The sequence below is a fragment of the Lampetra planeri genome, chromosome 64 (assembly GCF_965212315.1).
Source record: "Lampetra planeri chromosome 64, kcLamPlan1.2.h2, whole genome shotgun sequence".
In the NCBI taxonomy this organism is placed as follows: Eukaryota; Metazoa; Chordata; class Hyperoartia; order Petromyzontiformes; family Petromyzontidae; genus Lampetra; species Lampetra planeri.
The window spans coordinates 3032465-3050222 of record NC_136170.1 but is presented as its reverse complement, the minus strand read 5'-3'; the positions used below and the strand labels follow the sequence as shown (position 1 = coordinate 3050222).

At 55.1% G+C, this 17758-nt stretch overlaps 1 protein-coding gene across 1 annotated transcript; it reads right to left on the bottom strand.

The window, feature by feature from the left end:
• Positions 1 to 11757: 11757 nt before the first annotated feature.
• On the bottom strand, positions 11758 to 16883 carry LOC144737045 (ras association domain-containing protein 8-like). The gene is made up of 5 exons (XM_078619695.1): positions 16103 to 16883; positions 15196 to 15536; positions 13411 to 14673; positions 12982 to 13105; positions 11758 to 11886 (listed from the first exon to the last, which is right to left on the bottom strand). Exons 1-5 carry the CDS (start codon positions 16203 to 16205, stop codon positions 11777 to 11779), a joined length of 1941 nt encoding a protein of 646 aa, XP_078475821.1. The 5' UTR covers positions 16206 to 16883; the 3' UTR covers positions 11758 to 11776.
• Between the last annotated feature and the right edge of the window lie 875 nt (positions 16884 to 17758).

Genomic DNA, 17758 nt, shown 5'->3' with positions numbered 1-17758 from the left:
CCACCTACCCACCCACCAACCCACCCACCAACCCACCCACCAACCCACCCACCAACCCACCCACCAACCCACCTACCCACCCACCAACCCACCCACCAACCCACCCACCAACCCACCCACCAACCCACCCACCAACCCACCTACCCACCCACCAACCCACCCACCAACCCACCCACCAACCCACCCACCAACCCACCCACCAACCCACCTACCCACCCACCAACCCACCCACCAACCCACCCACCAACCCACCCACCAACCCACCAACCCACCCACCAACCCACCCACCAACCCACCCACCAACCCACCCACCCGCCAACCCGCCAACCCACCCACCAACCAACCCACCTACCCGCTCGTGTGCCACAGTGCAGGCCCCTTCACAGGCGCTCGCTAACAGCACTTTCCCCAACAGTCCGTCAAGGCTATACGGGGGAGGGATCTTTGTCTTTGTACTCTGGCATTCTGATAATCTCTGTGGCTCACAATAACCCTGAATGCAGATTTCATTGATCGATTCGTCACACACGCACACACACGCAGATAAGCGCACGCAATTTTTGCAAATATATTTTTTGTTTCTTTCACAGCTCTTCATTTTTGCCGCACACACACACACAGCCGATTTAAATAATAAAGCATTAATTATCTGTAGTATATTCTGCGGATCGTGAAGATGATTTGCAGAGAAAGACTCAAAACCCGACCGATACGAGACCCCCTTCACCGACGAAGCCGCTCCGATGAAGAGGATGCACTCAATACTAGTCGCGCAATCCTGGTCTCACAACAAATAGGGCCGTCCATAAATGACGTCACGCGATTTTGGACGATTTTGACTGCCCCCCCCCTCTCCCCCCATCGTCACACGACGTCACAAAGTCAGACCCCCCCCCCTCAAATATGACGTCACAAAGCTCTGCCCCCCCCCCCCCAAAACAAAAAAAGCATGCTTCAAATCGCTGTAAACTATTGTCATTGTAGTGCGTATTTAATGTGGCGTTGCACTCTGATGTTGTAGGAGAAAACATTCATTACAAAGTCCATTTAATTAAGTAGAACGTGTTGTCTATATTTATTTATAAAGTTGCGCATTTTGATGTGACGTCACATTTCTCACCCCCCCCCCCCCTCGTCACGAACGTCTGACCCGCCCCCCCCCCCAGGTGCGTGACGTCATTTATGGACGGCCCCCAAAGACAAAGGTCGTCCCGGCGTGTAGCCTCTCACAGAGCGTCGGGGCAAGTGCTGTAAGCGAGTGATGAAGGCTACCGGCACTGTGGCACACGAGGGGGTGGGTGGCCAGCACCACGCCCGGCCGCCTTTGTCTCCCCATTGCTCATGTTCTTGCACACCACACCAGCGAGTACTCATTTAAGGTCGAGTCGACCTAGGGGAGGGGGCCAAGAAAGCGGATCAGATATTCCCCACACCAGATGTTAACTACCTCGCCTGGTACGCAGGAGGTCGTGGGTTCCATTCCGACCCTGATGCCTGCTGCTGCATATTATGAGTCTGCGTCTCTCTCTCTCATCATCATCACAGTGGCTAGGAGATGTTAACTACCTCGCCTGGTACGCAGGAGGTCGTGGGTTCCATCCCGACCCTGATGCCTGCTGCGTATTTGGAGTCTGCGTCTCTCTTTCTTTCTCTCTCTCATCTTCATCATCATCACAGTGGCTAGGAGATGTTAACTACCTCGCCTGGCTAGGAGATGTTAACTACCTCGCCTGGTACGCAGGAGGTCGTGGGTTCCATTCTGACCCTGATGCCTGCTGCTGTATATTTGGAGTCTGCGTCTCTCTCTTTCTCTCATCATCATCACGGTGGCTAGATGTTAACTACCTCGCCTGGTACGCAGGAGGTCGTGGGTTCCATTCCGACCCTGATGCCTGCTGCTGTATATTTGGAGTCTGCGTCTCTCATCTCTCGTCTCTCTCCATGGCCGCGTGGACTTTTCTCCCCCAGGTCATCTCCGTGTTTTCCCCTCCACATTTAGTCAACGACGATCGAATATTTTTGCCTCCTGCTATAAACTGTCCACGATGATGATGATGAGGATGATGATGATGATGAGGATGATGATGATGATGATGAGGATGATGAGGATGATGATGATGATGATGAGGATGATGATGAGGATGATGAGGATGATGATGATGAGGATGATGATGAGGATGATGATGAGGAGGATGATGATGAGGATGATGAGGATGATGATGAGGATGATGATGATGAGGATGATGAGGATGATAAGCCGACATTATTTGAGTAGCTATCATTTTGTGAATGTGGCCAGGTCGCTTTAAATAAACGAGCTCATACAGAGTTCAGTGGTGGTAGCCTTACAGTTGCTAAAATAAATATAGATGCTTTTTTATGGTTTATTAATGAACTTTGGTTCTTTCGGTGAAGTCACGTGGGTAGAATAATAATAATAGATCACGACGTTTCGATCGCAACGCAAGCGACCGTCATCAGGTGGGACAACCACAGCAAGAAAAAACTGCTGAAGTAGGCGAGAGATTTTGTTGCTGTGGTAAAAAATTAATAAAATAAAATTTTGGTTAAAAAAAATTATAAAATAAAATTTTATTTATATATAAAAAAAAAATTTATTTAATTTTTTATCAAAAATTTATTTCATTATTTTTTTTTACCTACGTGACTTTACCGAAAGATCCAAAGAGTAAGGATTCCGGCAGTCACGAAAGCTTCAAATCAAGATTTATACAGTTAGGAACAACAGTTCCACACTGCCCACCAGGGATTATTTGTCTGTCGTGCATAGCCCCTCCCAAACACGTAGCACGCTCCCGGATTGGTTCAAGTGCGTCACGTGACCGCGAGCTTTCTGTCGTTCACGAATGCGCTGTCCAACCAGGTTCCTACCTGCAAACTCCGCAGGAACGTGTTTAATGGTCGTGAGCGGGGCGTCGAACTCGGGTCGCCGCGGTGCGCTAACCACTGCACCCACCGCTCCCCACGATCTTACTCTCGCAAGAGACCCCTGGTTGGTGGAGGGCACAGCGCATTCTCGAAGCCTCCGCTCACTCTCCCCTCTCGCTGAACGCTGAAACTTTAACCGCAACAAACAACAAACAAACGACCATGACGAGGAAGAGGCAACCTCATCAATAAAATCACAAAATATGGACGAACAGTTTATATATAATCTCTCTCTATATATATCCGTGATTGTCATAACTCGAAAGCTAAGCAGATTTTTTGTTTAAAAAGCCTCCAAACAGCGGCGCCAGCGGCGTGCGTTAGCGGGGTCGGGGTGGGGGGTTGCCACGGGACGTGACCGCAGGGCACCGGCAAACGCCACCGTCGTCGCGTTGACGGGCGCGGGGAAGTATGGCCACAAATTGACCCCCCACCCTTCTCTCTGCCCGCCCCACACCGCCCCAGAGACGTCGCGACCCTGCGGGGGATGGGGGGCTCTCATCCAGCAGTGGAGTTGACGGGTGGACGATCGGCCCGCGCGCGCGGGGTTTAACAAAGGGGGGAATGTTGTATAGCACTGCCGACTTGTCCCACCGTAGAGACGGCGAAGCGGATGTCCGGGCATCGGAGGAACGCGCGCGGACGCACGGCTCGGGTCCGAGAGCGCTGCGGGTGGGATGGGGTGGGGGGGGTGGTTCGTGGATGTTGCGTTTCGAAATGCGCGTGGACCGCATCGCCACCATCGCCACCGTAATCGCCATCATCATTGTCATCGCCATCATTGTCATCGCCATCATCATCGTAATCGCCATCATTATTGTCATCGCCATCACCACCACCATCATCATCGCCATCATCGCCATCTTCGCCATCATCGCCATCACCACCACCCACGATGGGCGGACAGCAGCGGTAGGCAGTCCACTGGCACGTGTCGTTGTTTCCACTTTCCTGTCCTGTAGTGCTCCGATATGCTCAAGTAGCGGCCACATCATGGTCGTGTATTGTATAGTGTGTAGTGTATAATGTATTACATAGCAGTGTAGTGTATCGTGTAGCGCAGGGGTCCCCGACCCCCGGGCCGCGGACTGCTACCGGTCAGTGGCCTGTTAGGAACCGGGCTGCACAGCAGCAGGAGGTGAGGGCGGTGAGTCCGCGCGTGGCCTGTCCCCATTGTTTTATTATTTCCCATTTCCGTCCGCGCCTCTTTCCCGCATTGCCCACTTGTCTCAGTCACGGCTGTGGTGAGCCCACAAGCTGCTAACCCCCTAGTGGCCAAAATGAGTAGAAATCATACGTCGCCGGAGAGCTTCGTTGAAAAGGGGAAGACCCAATGATGATCCCACCCACCCCCCCCTGGTCCGTGGAAAAAGTGTCTTCCACAAAACAAGTCCCTGGTGCCAAAAAGGTTGGGGACCGCTAATATTGTAGTGTATAGCATAGTGTATAATAGTATAGTGTAGTGAATAAGTTAGTGGATAGTAGTGTAATGTGGTGTATAGTAGTATAGTGTAGTGTATAGGGTAGTGTATAGCATTGATTAAAATAGTATAGTGCAAAATAGTGAAGTGTATAATAGTGGTGTATAATTGTGTAGTGTATAGTAGTGTAGTGTATAATACTGCAGTGTCTAGTAGATGTATGTAGTGTATAATAGTGTAGTATATAGTGTCGTGTATAACAGTGTAGTGTATAGGGTAGTGTATAGCATTGATTAAAATAGTATAGTGCAAAATAGTGAGGTGTATAATAGTGGTGTATAATTGTGTAGTGTATATTAGAGGTGTATAGTGTAGTGCATAATAGTGTAGTGTATAATACTGCAGTGTATAGTAGATGTGTATAGTGTAGTGTATATTAGTGTAGTATATAGTGTCGTGTATAACAGTGTAGTGTATAACAGCGTAGTATATTATAGCGTAGTGTATAACAGTGTGGTGTACAATCGTGTAGTGTATAGTGCAGTTTAGCATCATCACTCTAGTAGTAGCAGCCGGCGTGTCGACTGCCCGTTGTGTCATGTTGTTTCCACTGCAGTGGCCACGACTTCCTGTCACCGATCTCCTGCGATGTCGTCATCGTCATTGTCAAGCAATTCCCTGTGAAGGTTTTCCTCTCTTCCCAGTCTCTTCCATCCCCCCCCCCCCCCCGAATAACATCAACAACAACAACTTTTCATCGTCGGTGTTGTTGTCCATCCTATCGCGGGGACTCCCCTCTACTTACGAACCTTCAACTTAGGAACTTTCAGAGATACGAACAAACCTGGGTCCGTATTGTTGAGTTGCGTGTTCGGACCGAGAGTGGTAAGTTCAAACCCGCCGTGGAACGGATGGCGGTGGTGGCATCTACATCTGCAGAACGTGAAGAACCAGTGGCATCTACATCTACAGAACGTGAAGAACCAGTGGCATCTACATCTGCAGAACGTGAAGAACCAGTGGCATCTACATCTGCAGAACGTGAAGAACCAGTGGCATCTACATCTGCAGAACGTGAAGAACCAGTGGCATCTACATCTACAGAACGTGAAGAACCAGTGGCATCTACATCTACAGAACGTGAAGAACCAGTGGCATCTACATCTGCAGAACGTGAAGAACCAGTGGCATCTACATCTGCAGAACGTGAAGAACCAGTGGCATCTACATCTACAGAACGTGAAGAACCAGTGGCATCTACATCTGCAGAACGTGAAGAACCAGTGGCATCTACATCTGCAGAACGTGAAGAACCAGTGGCATCTACATCTGCAGAACGTGAAGAACCAGTGGCATCTACATCTGCAGAACGTGAAGAACCAGTGGCATCTACATCTGCAGAACGTGAAGAACCAGTGGCATCTACATCTGCAGAACGTGAAGAACCAGTGGCATCTACATCTGCAGAACGTGAAAAACCAGTGGCATCTACATCTACAGAACGTGAAGAACCAGTGGCATCTACATCTGCAGAACGTGAAGAACCAGTGGCATCTACATCTGTAGAACGTGAAGAACCAGTGGCATCTACATCTACAGAACGTGAAGAACCAGTGGCATCTACATCTGCAGAACGTGAAGAACCAGTGGCATCTACATCTGCAGAACGTGAAGAACCAGTGGCATCTACATCTACAGAACGTGAAGAACCAGTGGCATCTACATCTACAGAACGTGAAGAACCAGTGGCATCTACATCTGCAGAACGTGAAGAACCAGTGGCATCTACATCTGCAGAACGTGAAGAACCAGTGGCATCTACATCTGCAGAACGTGAAAAACCAGTGGCATCTACATCTACAGAACGTGAAGAACCAGTGGCATCTACATCTACAGAACGTCAAGAACCAGTGGCATCTACATCTGCAGAACGTGAAGAACCAGTGGCATCTACATCTACAGAACGTGAAGAACCAGTGGCATCTACATCTACAAAACGTGAAGAACCAGTGGCATCTACATCTGCAGAACGTTAAGAACCAGTGGCATCTACATCTGCAGAACGTGAAGAACCAGTGGCATCTACATCTACAGAACGTGAAGAACCAGTGGCATCTACATCTACAGAACGTGAAGAACCAGTGGCATCTACATCTGCAGAACGTGAAGAACCAGTGGCATCTACATCTACAGAACGTGAAGAACCAGTGGCATCTACATCTACAGAACGTGAAGAACCAGTGGCATCTACAGAACGTGAAGAACCAGTGGCATCTACATCTGTAGAACGTGAAGAACCAGTGGCATCTACATCTACAGAACGTGAAGAACCAGTGGCATCTACATCTACAGAACGTGAAGAACCAGTGGCATCTACATCTACAGAACGTGAAGAACCAGTGGCATCTACATCTACAGAACGTGAAGAACCAGTGGCATCTACATCTGCAGAACGTGAAGAACCAGTGGCATCTACATCTGCAGAACGTGAAGAACCAGTGGCATCTACATCTACAGAACGTGAAGAACCAGTGGCATCTACATCTACAGAACGTGAAGAACCAGTGGCATCTACATCTGCAGAACGTGAAGAACCAGTGGCATCTACATCTGCAGAACGTGAAGAACCAGTGGCATCTACATCTGCAGAACGTGAAAAACCAGTGGCATCTACATCTACAGAACGTGAAGAACCAGTGGCATCTACATCTACAGAACGTGAAGAACCAGTGGCATCTACATCTGCAGAACGTGAAGAACCAGTGGCATCTACATCTGCAGAACGTGAAGAACCAGTGGCATCTACATCTACAGAACGTGAAGAACCAGTGGCATCTACATCTACAGAACGTGAAGAACCAGTGGCATCTACAGAACGTGAAGAACCAGTGGCATCTACATCTGTAGAACGTGAAGAACCAGTGGCATCTACATCTACAGAACGTGAAGAACCAGTGGCATCTACATCTACAGAACGTGAAGAACCAGTGGCATCTACATCTACAGAACGTGAAGAACCAGTGGCATCTACATCTACAGAACGTGAAGAACCAGTGGCGTCTACATCTACAAAACGTGAAGAACCAGTGGCATCTACATCTACAGAACGTGAAGAACCAGTGGCATCTACATCTACAGAACGTGAAGAACCAGTGGCGTCTACATCTACAGAACGTGAAGAACCAGTGGCATCTACATCTGTAGAACGTGAAGAACCAGTGGCATCTACATCTACAGAACGTGAAGAACCAGTGGCATCTACATCTACAGAACGTGAAGAACCAGTGGCATCTACATCTGTAGAACGTGAAGAACCAGTGGCATCTACATCTACAGAACGTGAAGAACCAGTGGCATCTACATCTACAGAACGTGAAGAACCAGTGGCATCTACATCTACAGAACGTGAAGAACCAGTGGCATCTACATCTGCAGAACGTGAAGAACCAGTGGCATCTACATCTGCAGAACGTGAAGAGCCAGTGGCATCTACATCTACAGAACGTGAAGAACCAGTGGTATCTACATCTACAGAACGTAAAGAACCAGTGGCATCTACATCTGCAGAACGTGAAGAGCCAGCAGCAATCTACATCTGCAGAACGTGAAGAACCAGTGGCGTCTACATCTACAGGAGATTCTACAACTTTTAACGCCATACCCCCGTGTTTAGTGTACAAGCCGTACAACACGTTTGGAATCGACAGGATTAAAGTTGGGCCTCACGAACAAATCGACTTACGAACACAAACCTCTGGAACCCAAGTCGTTCGTAAAGTAGAGGAGTCCCTGTGCGTGTGCGCGTGTGTCCAAATCGCTCCAGTTTCCTTCACAGCGTGCATGCAACATCATCACCATCAGCATCAGGTCGTCTTCTTCTTCTACGTTATAACATCTTTCTTACTCCTACGTCGATTAACTCTTTGGGTCCAGCTCAAATGCAGCAGTAATCCTTCCGCGGCAATGATACTACGAGCGGCAACATCCTTGTCATTGGTAGTAGGTTTTTACCCTTTAAACTGGTACAAAACTGACACCTTTATACAAGGCATCATGTTTGCAATAACCGCAACACAAGCAGTCAAAATGCAAACAAAAAGAAACAACTCTGATAATGGTAATGATATGCACTGTCCTTGACAGTGCATATCATTATTGCAAACATGATGCCTCGTATAAAGGTGTCAGATTTGTACCAGTTTAAAGGGTAAAAACCTACTACTATATTTTGCCACTGGTAAAGGAGATGTCTCAGTGTAAATCCTTGTCGTTGCCCGTCGTCTGTTGCAACGTCCAAGTCACGCAGGCGTACACACAGCTGCTGCTGCTGCTGCTGAACGTTCTCAAGACGTTCGGTTTTGGCCTCGTAGCCGACTCGCTCGCTTCTCCAGCTGCTGGCGAACCCTGCGGCCCGCCCCCTTCCGCCTCCGAGATCGTCGCTCCTCCCGTTGCCGCCCCAACGTCAGCGTGGAAGTCGGGAGGTCCGCCCTTCTCCGACGGACGCTTCCGGTCCACGCACCACAGAACGGCGCACCGAGATGGCTTTCTTCTTCAAGTGATGCCCCGGTCCACGCGGAACGGCCCGCGGAAGCGTAGATCACAGAGCTGCATCTGAGATCCGCTCTTCTTTGAGCGATGCTTCGGGTCCACACGCAGAACGGTCCAACACGCAGAACGGCCCGCAAAAGCGGATATCACAGAGTAACATCAGAGATGGCTCCTTCTAAAAGTGTCGCCGTGGTGCACGAAGAACGGCCCACAGAAGCAGATATGACAGAGCTACGTCTGAGATGGCTCCTTCTTCAAGTGTCGCCCTGGTGCACGAAGAACGGCCCGCACAAGCGGATATCACAGAGCTGGGTCTGAGATGGCTCCTTCTTCAAGTGTCGCCCTGGTGCACACAAAACGGCCCACAGAAGCGGGTATAACAGAGCTGCGTCTGAGATGGCACCTTCTAAAAGTGTCGCCGTGGTGCACGAAGAACGGCCTGCAAAAGCGGATATCACAGAGCTGCGTCTGAGATGGCTCCTTCTAAAAGTGACGCCCTGGTGCACGAAGAACGGCCCGCACAAGCGGATATCACAGAGCTGGGTCTGAGATGGCTCCTTCTTCAAGTGTCGCCGTGGTGCACGAAGAAAGGCCCGCACAAGCGGATATCACAGAGCTGGGTCTGAGATGGCTCCTTCTAAAAGTGACGCCTCCGGTGGACGAAGAACGGCCCGCAAAAGCGGATATGACAGAGCTACGTCTAAGATGGCTCCTTCTTCAAGTGTCGCCCTGGTGCACGAAGAACGGCCCGCAAAAGCGGATATGACAGAGCTGGGTCTAAGATGGCTCCTTCTTCAAGTGTCGCTGTGGTGCACGAAGAACGGCCCACAGAAGCGGATATCACAGAGCTGCGTCTGAGATGGCTCCTTCTAAAAGTGACGCCTCCGGTCCACACAGCCAGGAGAGGGCAGGCACCTCCCGACCCGCTCTGCCGTATCTCGTCTCGCGCGGCAGGAGAGCCGACGCTCTTGTTAATGTTGTTCATCCTCAGGAGGAGGATTTCAGCCAAATTTGAGCGCGGAACCAAATTGCCCGCGGTCGTCGCTGTTCCATTGCAGCCACGACACCTGAGAACCCGGTTGAATCACAGCTTCAGTGCGAGTCTATGGGTCTCTGTGTGAGACTATGGTGCTCTGCGTGAGTCTATGGGTCTCTGCGTGAGTCTATGGGTCTCTGCGTGAGTCTATGGGTCTCTGCGTGAGTCTATGGGTCTCTGCGTGAGTCTATGGGTCTCTGCTTGAGTCTATGGGTCTTTCTGTGAGTCTATGGGTCTTTGTGTGAGTCTATGGGTCTCTGTGTGAGTCTATGGGTCTCTGTGTGAGTCTATAGGTCTCTGCGTGAGTCTATGGGTCTATGCGTGAGACTATGGGTCTTTGTGTGAGCTATGGGTCTTTGTGTGAGTCTATGGGTCTCTGTGTGAGTCTATGGGTCTCTGTGTGAGTCTATAGGTCTCTGCGTGAGTCTATGGGTCTCTGTGTGAGTCTATGGGTCTCTGTGTGAGTCTATAGGTCTCTGCGTGAGTCTATGGGTCTATGCGTGAGTCTATGGGTCTCTGTGTGAGTCTACGGGTCTCTGCGTGAGTCTATGGGTTTCTGTGTGAGTCTATAGGTCTCTGCGTGAGTCTATGGGTCTCTGTGTGAGTCTATGGGTCTCTGTGTGAGTCTATGGGTCTATGCGTGAGTCTATGGGTCTCTGCGTGAGTCTATGGGTCTCTGTGTGAGTCTATGGGTCTCTGTGTGAGTCTATGGGTCTCTGTGTGAGTCTATAGGTCTCTGCGTGAGTCTATGGGTCTATGCGTGAGTCTATGGGTCTTTGTGTGAGACTATGGGTCTTTGTGTGAGTCTATGGGTCTCTGTGTGAGTCTATGGGTCTCTGTGTGAGTCTATAGGTCTCTGCGTGAGTCTATGGGTCTATGTGTGAGTCTATGGGTCTCTGTGTGAGTCTATAGGTCTCTGCGTGAGTCTATGGGTCTATGCGTGAGTCTATGGGTCTCTGTGTGAGTCTATGGGTCTATGCGTGAGTCTATGGGTCTCTGCGTGAGTCTATGGGTCTCTGTGTGAGTCTATGGGTCTCTGTGTGAGTCTATGGGTCTCTGTGTGAGTCTATAGGTCTCTGCGTGAGTCTATGGGTCTATGCGTGAGTCTATGGGTCTTTGTGTGAGACTATGGGTCTTTGTGTGAGTCTATGGGTCTCTGTGTGAGTCTATGGGTCTCTGTGTGAGTCTATAGGTCTCTGCGTGAGTCTATGGGTCTCTGTGTGAGTCTATGGGTCTCTGTGTGAGTCTATAGGTCTCTGCGTGAGTCTATGGGTCTATGCGTGAGTCTATGGGTCTCTGTGTGAGTCTACGGGTCTCTGCGTGAGTCTATAGGTCTCTGCGTGAGTCTATGGGTCTCTGTGTGAGTCTATGGGTCTCTGTGTGAGTCTATGGGTCTATGCGTGAGTCTATGGGTCTCTGCGTGAGTCTATGGGTCTCTGTGTGAGTCTATGGGTCTCTGCGTGAGTCTATAGGTCTATGCGTGAGTCTATGGGTCTTTGTGTGAGTCTATGGGTCTCTGTGTGAGTCTACGGGTCTCTGCGTGAGTCTATGGGTCTCTGTGTGAGTCTATGGGTCTCTGCGTGAGTCAATGGGTCTCTGAGCGAGTCTATGGGTCTCTGGGTGAGCCACCACCGCCACCACCACCACAACCGCCACCACCACTAAAGGTCGACTGACGCAGGACAATGAACTCCAACTTCAGCGCTCCCCGGCAGCATTTTGGGGGGGGGGGGGCGGTAGGAGCAGTTGGGGGGGGGGTGGGGGGGGGGGATCTTCGCCTTCGTGACGTCACACGTTGCGTGACGTCACACGTCGCGTGACGTCACACGTAGATGCCGTCCGGGTTGGCGTAGTGTGGGTTCTGGAGGGCCCGGGGGTTCGAGGGGAGGGGCCGTGCGGGCGGAGGACGTCGCGGGGGATCTGCTGCGTCACCTGGGGGGGGGGGCGGGGGGTGGGGGGGGCGGGGGGGCGGGGGGGGAGGTTGGGGGGGGCGGGAGACACAAGGCAGAGATGGAGCTCACCCCGTGTCAGCAAGCCGGGGAGGGGCGGGGGGGGGCACGGAGGGTGGGAAGCTTCGAGAGCCGTGACGACGACCGCAGCGGTGCCCCCCACTTCTGGCTCCTGACTCCGCCCCCCCCCCCCCCCCCTTTGTCTCCCCAATACGGTGATGCAGCATTCACTTGTTCAGAGCCCCCCCAGCTCTCTGTCGCCCCCCTCCCGCCCCACCCACCCTCAGGCTACGACGGGGCCTATCCCAACCCCGCCTTGTCAATGCCTCTTTGTTTTACTGTCATCGGAAGTACACCGCCACCGCCGCCACCACCACCGCCACCACCACCACCACCACCGCCGCCACCACCAACGCCACCACCACCGCCACCACCACCGCCACCGCCACCGCCGCCGCCACCACCGCCGCCACCGCCACCACCGCCACCACCCCCACCGCCACCACCACCACCGCCGCCACCACCGCCACCACCACTGCCGCCGCCACCACCACCGCCACCGCCGCCACCGCCACCACCACCACCGCCACCACCACCACCGCCACCACCGCCGCCACCACCGCCGCCACCAACGCCACCGCCACCACCGCCACCAGCGCCGCCACCCGCCGCCACCGCCGCCACCGCCGCCACCCGCCGCCACCGCCACCACCGCCACCGCCGCCACCACCGCCACCGCCGCCACCACCCCCACCGCCGCCACCACCCCCACCGCCGCCACCACCACCGCCACCGCCACCCGCCACCGCCACCGCCACCGCCACCGCCACCACCGCCACCACCGCCACCACCGCCACCACCGCCACCACCGCCACCGCCGCCGCCACCACCGCCACCGCCGCCGCCACCCGCCGCCGCCACCACCACCACAGTCGCCACCACCACCGCCACCACCACCGCCACCACCACCACCACCACCTCCTCCCGCCACCACCACCACCACCACCGCTACCGCCACCACCACCACCACCACCGCCACCACCACCGCCAGCCACCCTCCTGCCACCCACGTGCCCACCTGCGTGACTGTCGCCGGTGTCGGCTGGCAAGGCGGACACCTTGACGCCCGTCTGCAGGATGAAGTGCTGCAGGTTCACCTGGCGCAGCTCCTTGTTGAGCAGCTCCAACTCCTGCTCCTTCTCCTGCGGGAGCCACGGGGCACAGCGGTGGGCACAGCGGTGGGCACAGGGGGCACAGGGGGCACAGCGGTGGGCGAGGGCACGGAGGGCGATGGGGCAGCGGGCGAGGGCGCAGTGGGCAAGAGAGACGATGAGTGGGCGAGACGCGTCGAGTTGATCTTGTTGACCGACGTGAGAGATACTGCCGCGTACCCACGTAACGCCACCTTCCCGCGTACCCGGGCACGCAGGGGGGCATTCGGGTACCGCCGCATGCCTGGGGACCCCACGTACCCACGTATAGCCCCCCCCCCCCCTCCCGCGAGTACCTGCATGCACTTGTTGGCCTCCTGCATGGACACCTGCACCGCCCCCAGGGCCCCCTCCAGCCTCCGCGCCTCCTGGATGCGCGCCGAAATCCTGCGGTGAAGCCGTGCGATCTGCGTTCCCAGCACCGCGCCCTCCACCCTCTCCTCCCCATCCTCCTCCACCTCATCCTCCTCCTCCTCCTCGCTGCCAACCGTGGCACCGGCGCCACGGACCAAGTCCGATGGGTTCTCTCCGGCCGCGTTCGCTCCGGACGCTCCGTCGGAATCAGCGGAAACTTCCGGGTCGCCGCCACCGCCGACTCCGCCGCCGACGTCGTCGACGTCGTCGTCGTCGTCGTCACGGCAACGGCGCCGACGCCGCCGTTGCCGCTCGTGCCGGATGCCGGCGCGCAGGACGCCGGCCCGGTGAGCGCAGGCCGCCAGCCGGCGATCGCACTCCAGAGCGGCCTCCGTGACGGCCGAGAGGCCCGCGCGGAGGGACCGCTCCCTCTCCCCTACCTCCCCCTCGTCCTCCACCTCCACCTCCTCCTCCACCTCATCCATCTCCCGCGAGATTCGGGCGATCTGCTCCTCCAGTTGCCTCGCCGCTTGGTCGTCGCCCTCCTCAAACTCCAACTCCTCCAACTCCTCCTCCAACTCCTCCTCAAACTCCCCCTCGCCGTCCACCTCCCCCGAGGGTCGGGGCTCCGGGTCGAGCCGCGGCAAAAGCCTCCGATCGTCCTCCTCGTCGGCGGCGGCGTTGCCCACGGACGCCAAACGAGCGTCGCCCTCGCCTCCCGATTGCCCTCCACCTGCTCCACGTGGTCCTCCACCTGCTCCTCCTGCTACTCCACCTGCTACTCCACCTGCTACTCCACCTCCTCCTCCTCCATCATCGCCCACGGACGCGAGTTTCCGCTCCCAGTGGCGGACGTCCGAGCTCACGGCCTCGATCCGCGCCTCCAGCGCCGCCACCGTCCGCTGCTGCAGCCGCGTCAGCCTCAGCAGCTTCTCCCCCTCCCCCCCCTCATCCTCCTCCACCTCCGACTCCTCTGACTCCTTTTCACCCAGCCGCTGCCGCTGCGAGGCCGCGGTGACCCCCGCGGTGACCCCCGGGGTGACCCCCGCGGTGACCCCCGGGGTGACCCCCGCGGTGAGCCCCACGGTGACCCCCGTGGAAACCCCCGCGGTGACCCCCGTGGTGACCCCCGCGGTGACCCCCGCGGTGACCCCCGCGGTGACCACCGGGGCACCGCCAGTGAAGGTGAGCGACTTGCGCTTCCCCTCGCCGCGCGCCGAGCGGCGGAGGTAGGCCCCGTCGTCCCTCTCGCCCCGGCGCTCTCCTCCACCTACTCCACCTCCACCTCCTCCACCACCTCCTCCACCTCCACCTCCTCCACCACCTCCTCCACCTCCTCTTCCTCCGTCGTGCCTGGCCTCCTCCCCCTCCTTTTTGCCGTTCCTGCTCTCCGGCGAGCCGCGCTGCTTCAGACCCTCACCGCCGCGTCCGTCACGGTCCCCGCCCCAAACTCTTTGGAGATCGCCACCACCACCACCTCCACCACCTCCACCTCCACCACCACCACCTCCACCTCCTCCTCCTGATCCACCTCCTCCTGATCCTCCTCTTGCCGCCGCCCGCGACAAGACGGTCAGCGGCCCCCACCCCCGGCCCTCCCCGACGGGCGGCCTCTCCCGCAGCGGGCATCGGAGGTTCGCGCGGTCGCCCCCGGCCTCCCGGCCACTCGCCGACCGCTCCACCTCCTCCTCCACCTCCTCCTCCACCTCCTCCACCACCTCCTCCACCTCCTCCTCCGCCGCCGCGTTGCCCACGCGCCGTCCCCGCTCCCACGTCGACGACAACGGCGGCGAGGGCGGCGACGGCCGAAACTTTGCCCGGGGCGGGAGGCTTTGCCTGCAGAAGAAGGCCCGCTCCTGGGGGGGCCTCCTGGCCGCTGGGACGTGGCCGGCGCCGTCGGACGTGGGCCGCTGTGCGGGGCTGGGCCCCCCCGTGCGCCGCAGGGCCAGCGTCACGTCGCCCGCGTACTGGCCCCAGCGGGCCAGGGCCGCCAGCGGCCGCTCGTCGGGGGCCAGAGCTCGCTCGGAGCCCTTCCAGCGCTCCACCAGCGCGTAGCGGCCCGCACGGCCTGCAGCCAATCACAGCGGGGGGGAGAGGGGGGGAGAGGGGGTCGGGGAGAGGGGGGGAGACGCACCGATGACCGGGGCTCAACGATTATTGGCTAGTGAGACTCACCGATTATTGATCAGGTAGACTCAACGATTATTGATCAAGGAGACTCACCGATGATAACCGAGCAGACTCACCGATTATTGATCAAGGAGACTCACCGATGATAACCGAGCAGACTCACCGATTATTGATCAAGGAGACTCACCGATGATAACCGAGCAGACTCACCGATTATTGATCAGGGAGACTCACCGATTATTGATCAGGGAGACTCACCGATGATAACCGAGCAGACTCACCGATAATTGATCAGGGACTCACCGATTATTGACCTGGGAGACTCACTGATTATTGATCAGGGAGACTCACCGATTATTGATCAAGGAGATTTTTTTGTTGACCAGTGTTATTTATCAGGGAGACTCGCCGATTATTGATCAGGGAGACTCACCGATTACTGATCAGGGAGACTCAACGATTATTGATCAGGGAGACTCACCGATAACGACCGAGTAGACTCACCTATGGCCTGAGCGAGCACGATGACCACCTCCTGGCAGGTGGTGGTGGCGCTCACCCCACACACAACGCGCTGAAGGCCGTCCACCCACACCTTGAGCTCCATCGCCAGATCCTCCACGGGGCTCTCGACGACGACGAGGACGTTGTTGACGTTGACGATGTTGACGTTGACGATGTTGTTGTTGACGTTGATGACGACGTTGTTGACGTTGACGACGTTGATGACGATGTTGATGACGACGTTGATGACGTTGACGATGTTGATGTTGACGTTGATGACGACGTTGTTGACGACGTTGACGACGTTGATGACGATGTTGATGACGACGTTGATGACGACGTTGACGATGTTGATGACGTTGTTGACGACGTTGATGAAGACGTTGTTGACGTTGACGACGTTGTTGACGACGTTGATGACGACGTTGACGATGTTGATGGCGACGTTGATGACGAAGGTGATGACGTTGACGATGTTGACGACGATGACGACGATGTTGTTGAGCGAAAGCCAAAATGTCACGTCGGCCCCGGCCGACCGCGTCGGGAGTAGCGCAACGCTGCAGCCACCCACGGCGCTGCCGACGATCCGGACGATGCTACCGGTGGTGGTGCTGGTGGTGCCAGTGGTGGTGCTGGTGGTGGTGGTGGTGGTGCTGGTGGTGGTGGTGAGGAGGAGGTCACCCGACCACGTGGTGGAGGGTGCACGATGGACGCCGCTCCCGCGGCTCACGCCTCGCGCCGCTCGCTCGCGGCTCCACCAGCGCCGCCCCCAGCGCCGTCATCGCCATCGCCACCAGCTGCGGCACCACCGTCATCATCGTCGTCATTAACATCGTCATCATCGTCATCATCGTCGTCATTAACATCGTCATCATCGTTATCATCGTCATCATCGTCATCACCATCGTCATCACCATCATCATCGTCATTAACATCGTCATCACCATCGTCATCATCATCGTCATTAACATCGTCATCATCGTCATCATCGTCGTCATTAACATCGTCATCATCGTTATCATCGTCATCATCGTCATCACCATCGTCATCATCATCGTCATTAACATCGTCATCATCATCGTCATCATCGTCATCACCGTCATCATCATCGTCATTAACATCGTCATCATCGTCATCATCGTCATCACCATCGTCATCATCATCGTCATTAACATCGTCATCATCATCGTCATCATCGTCGTCATTAACATCGTCATCATCGTCATCATCGTCGTCATTAACATCGTCATCATCGTTATCATCGTCATCATCGTCATCACCATCGTCATCACCATCATCATCGTCATTAACATCGTCATCACCATCGTCATCATCATCGTCATTAACATCGTCATCATCGTCATCATCGTCGTCATTAACATCGTCATCATCGTTATCATCGTCATCATCGTCATCACCATCGTCATCATCATCGTCATCAACATCGTCATCATCATCGTCATCATCGTCATCACCGTCATCATCATCGTCATTAACATCGTCATCATCGTCATCATCGTCATCACCATCGTCATCATCATCGTCATCAACATCGTCATCATCATCGTCATCATCGTCGTCATCACCGTCATCATCATCGTCATTAACATCGTCATCATCGTCGTCATTAACATCGTCATCGTCGTCATCATC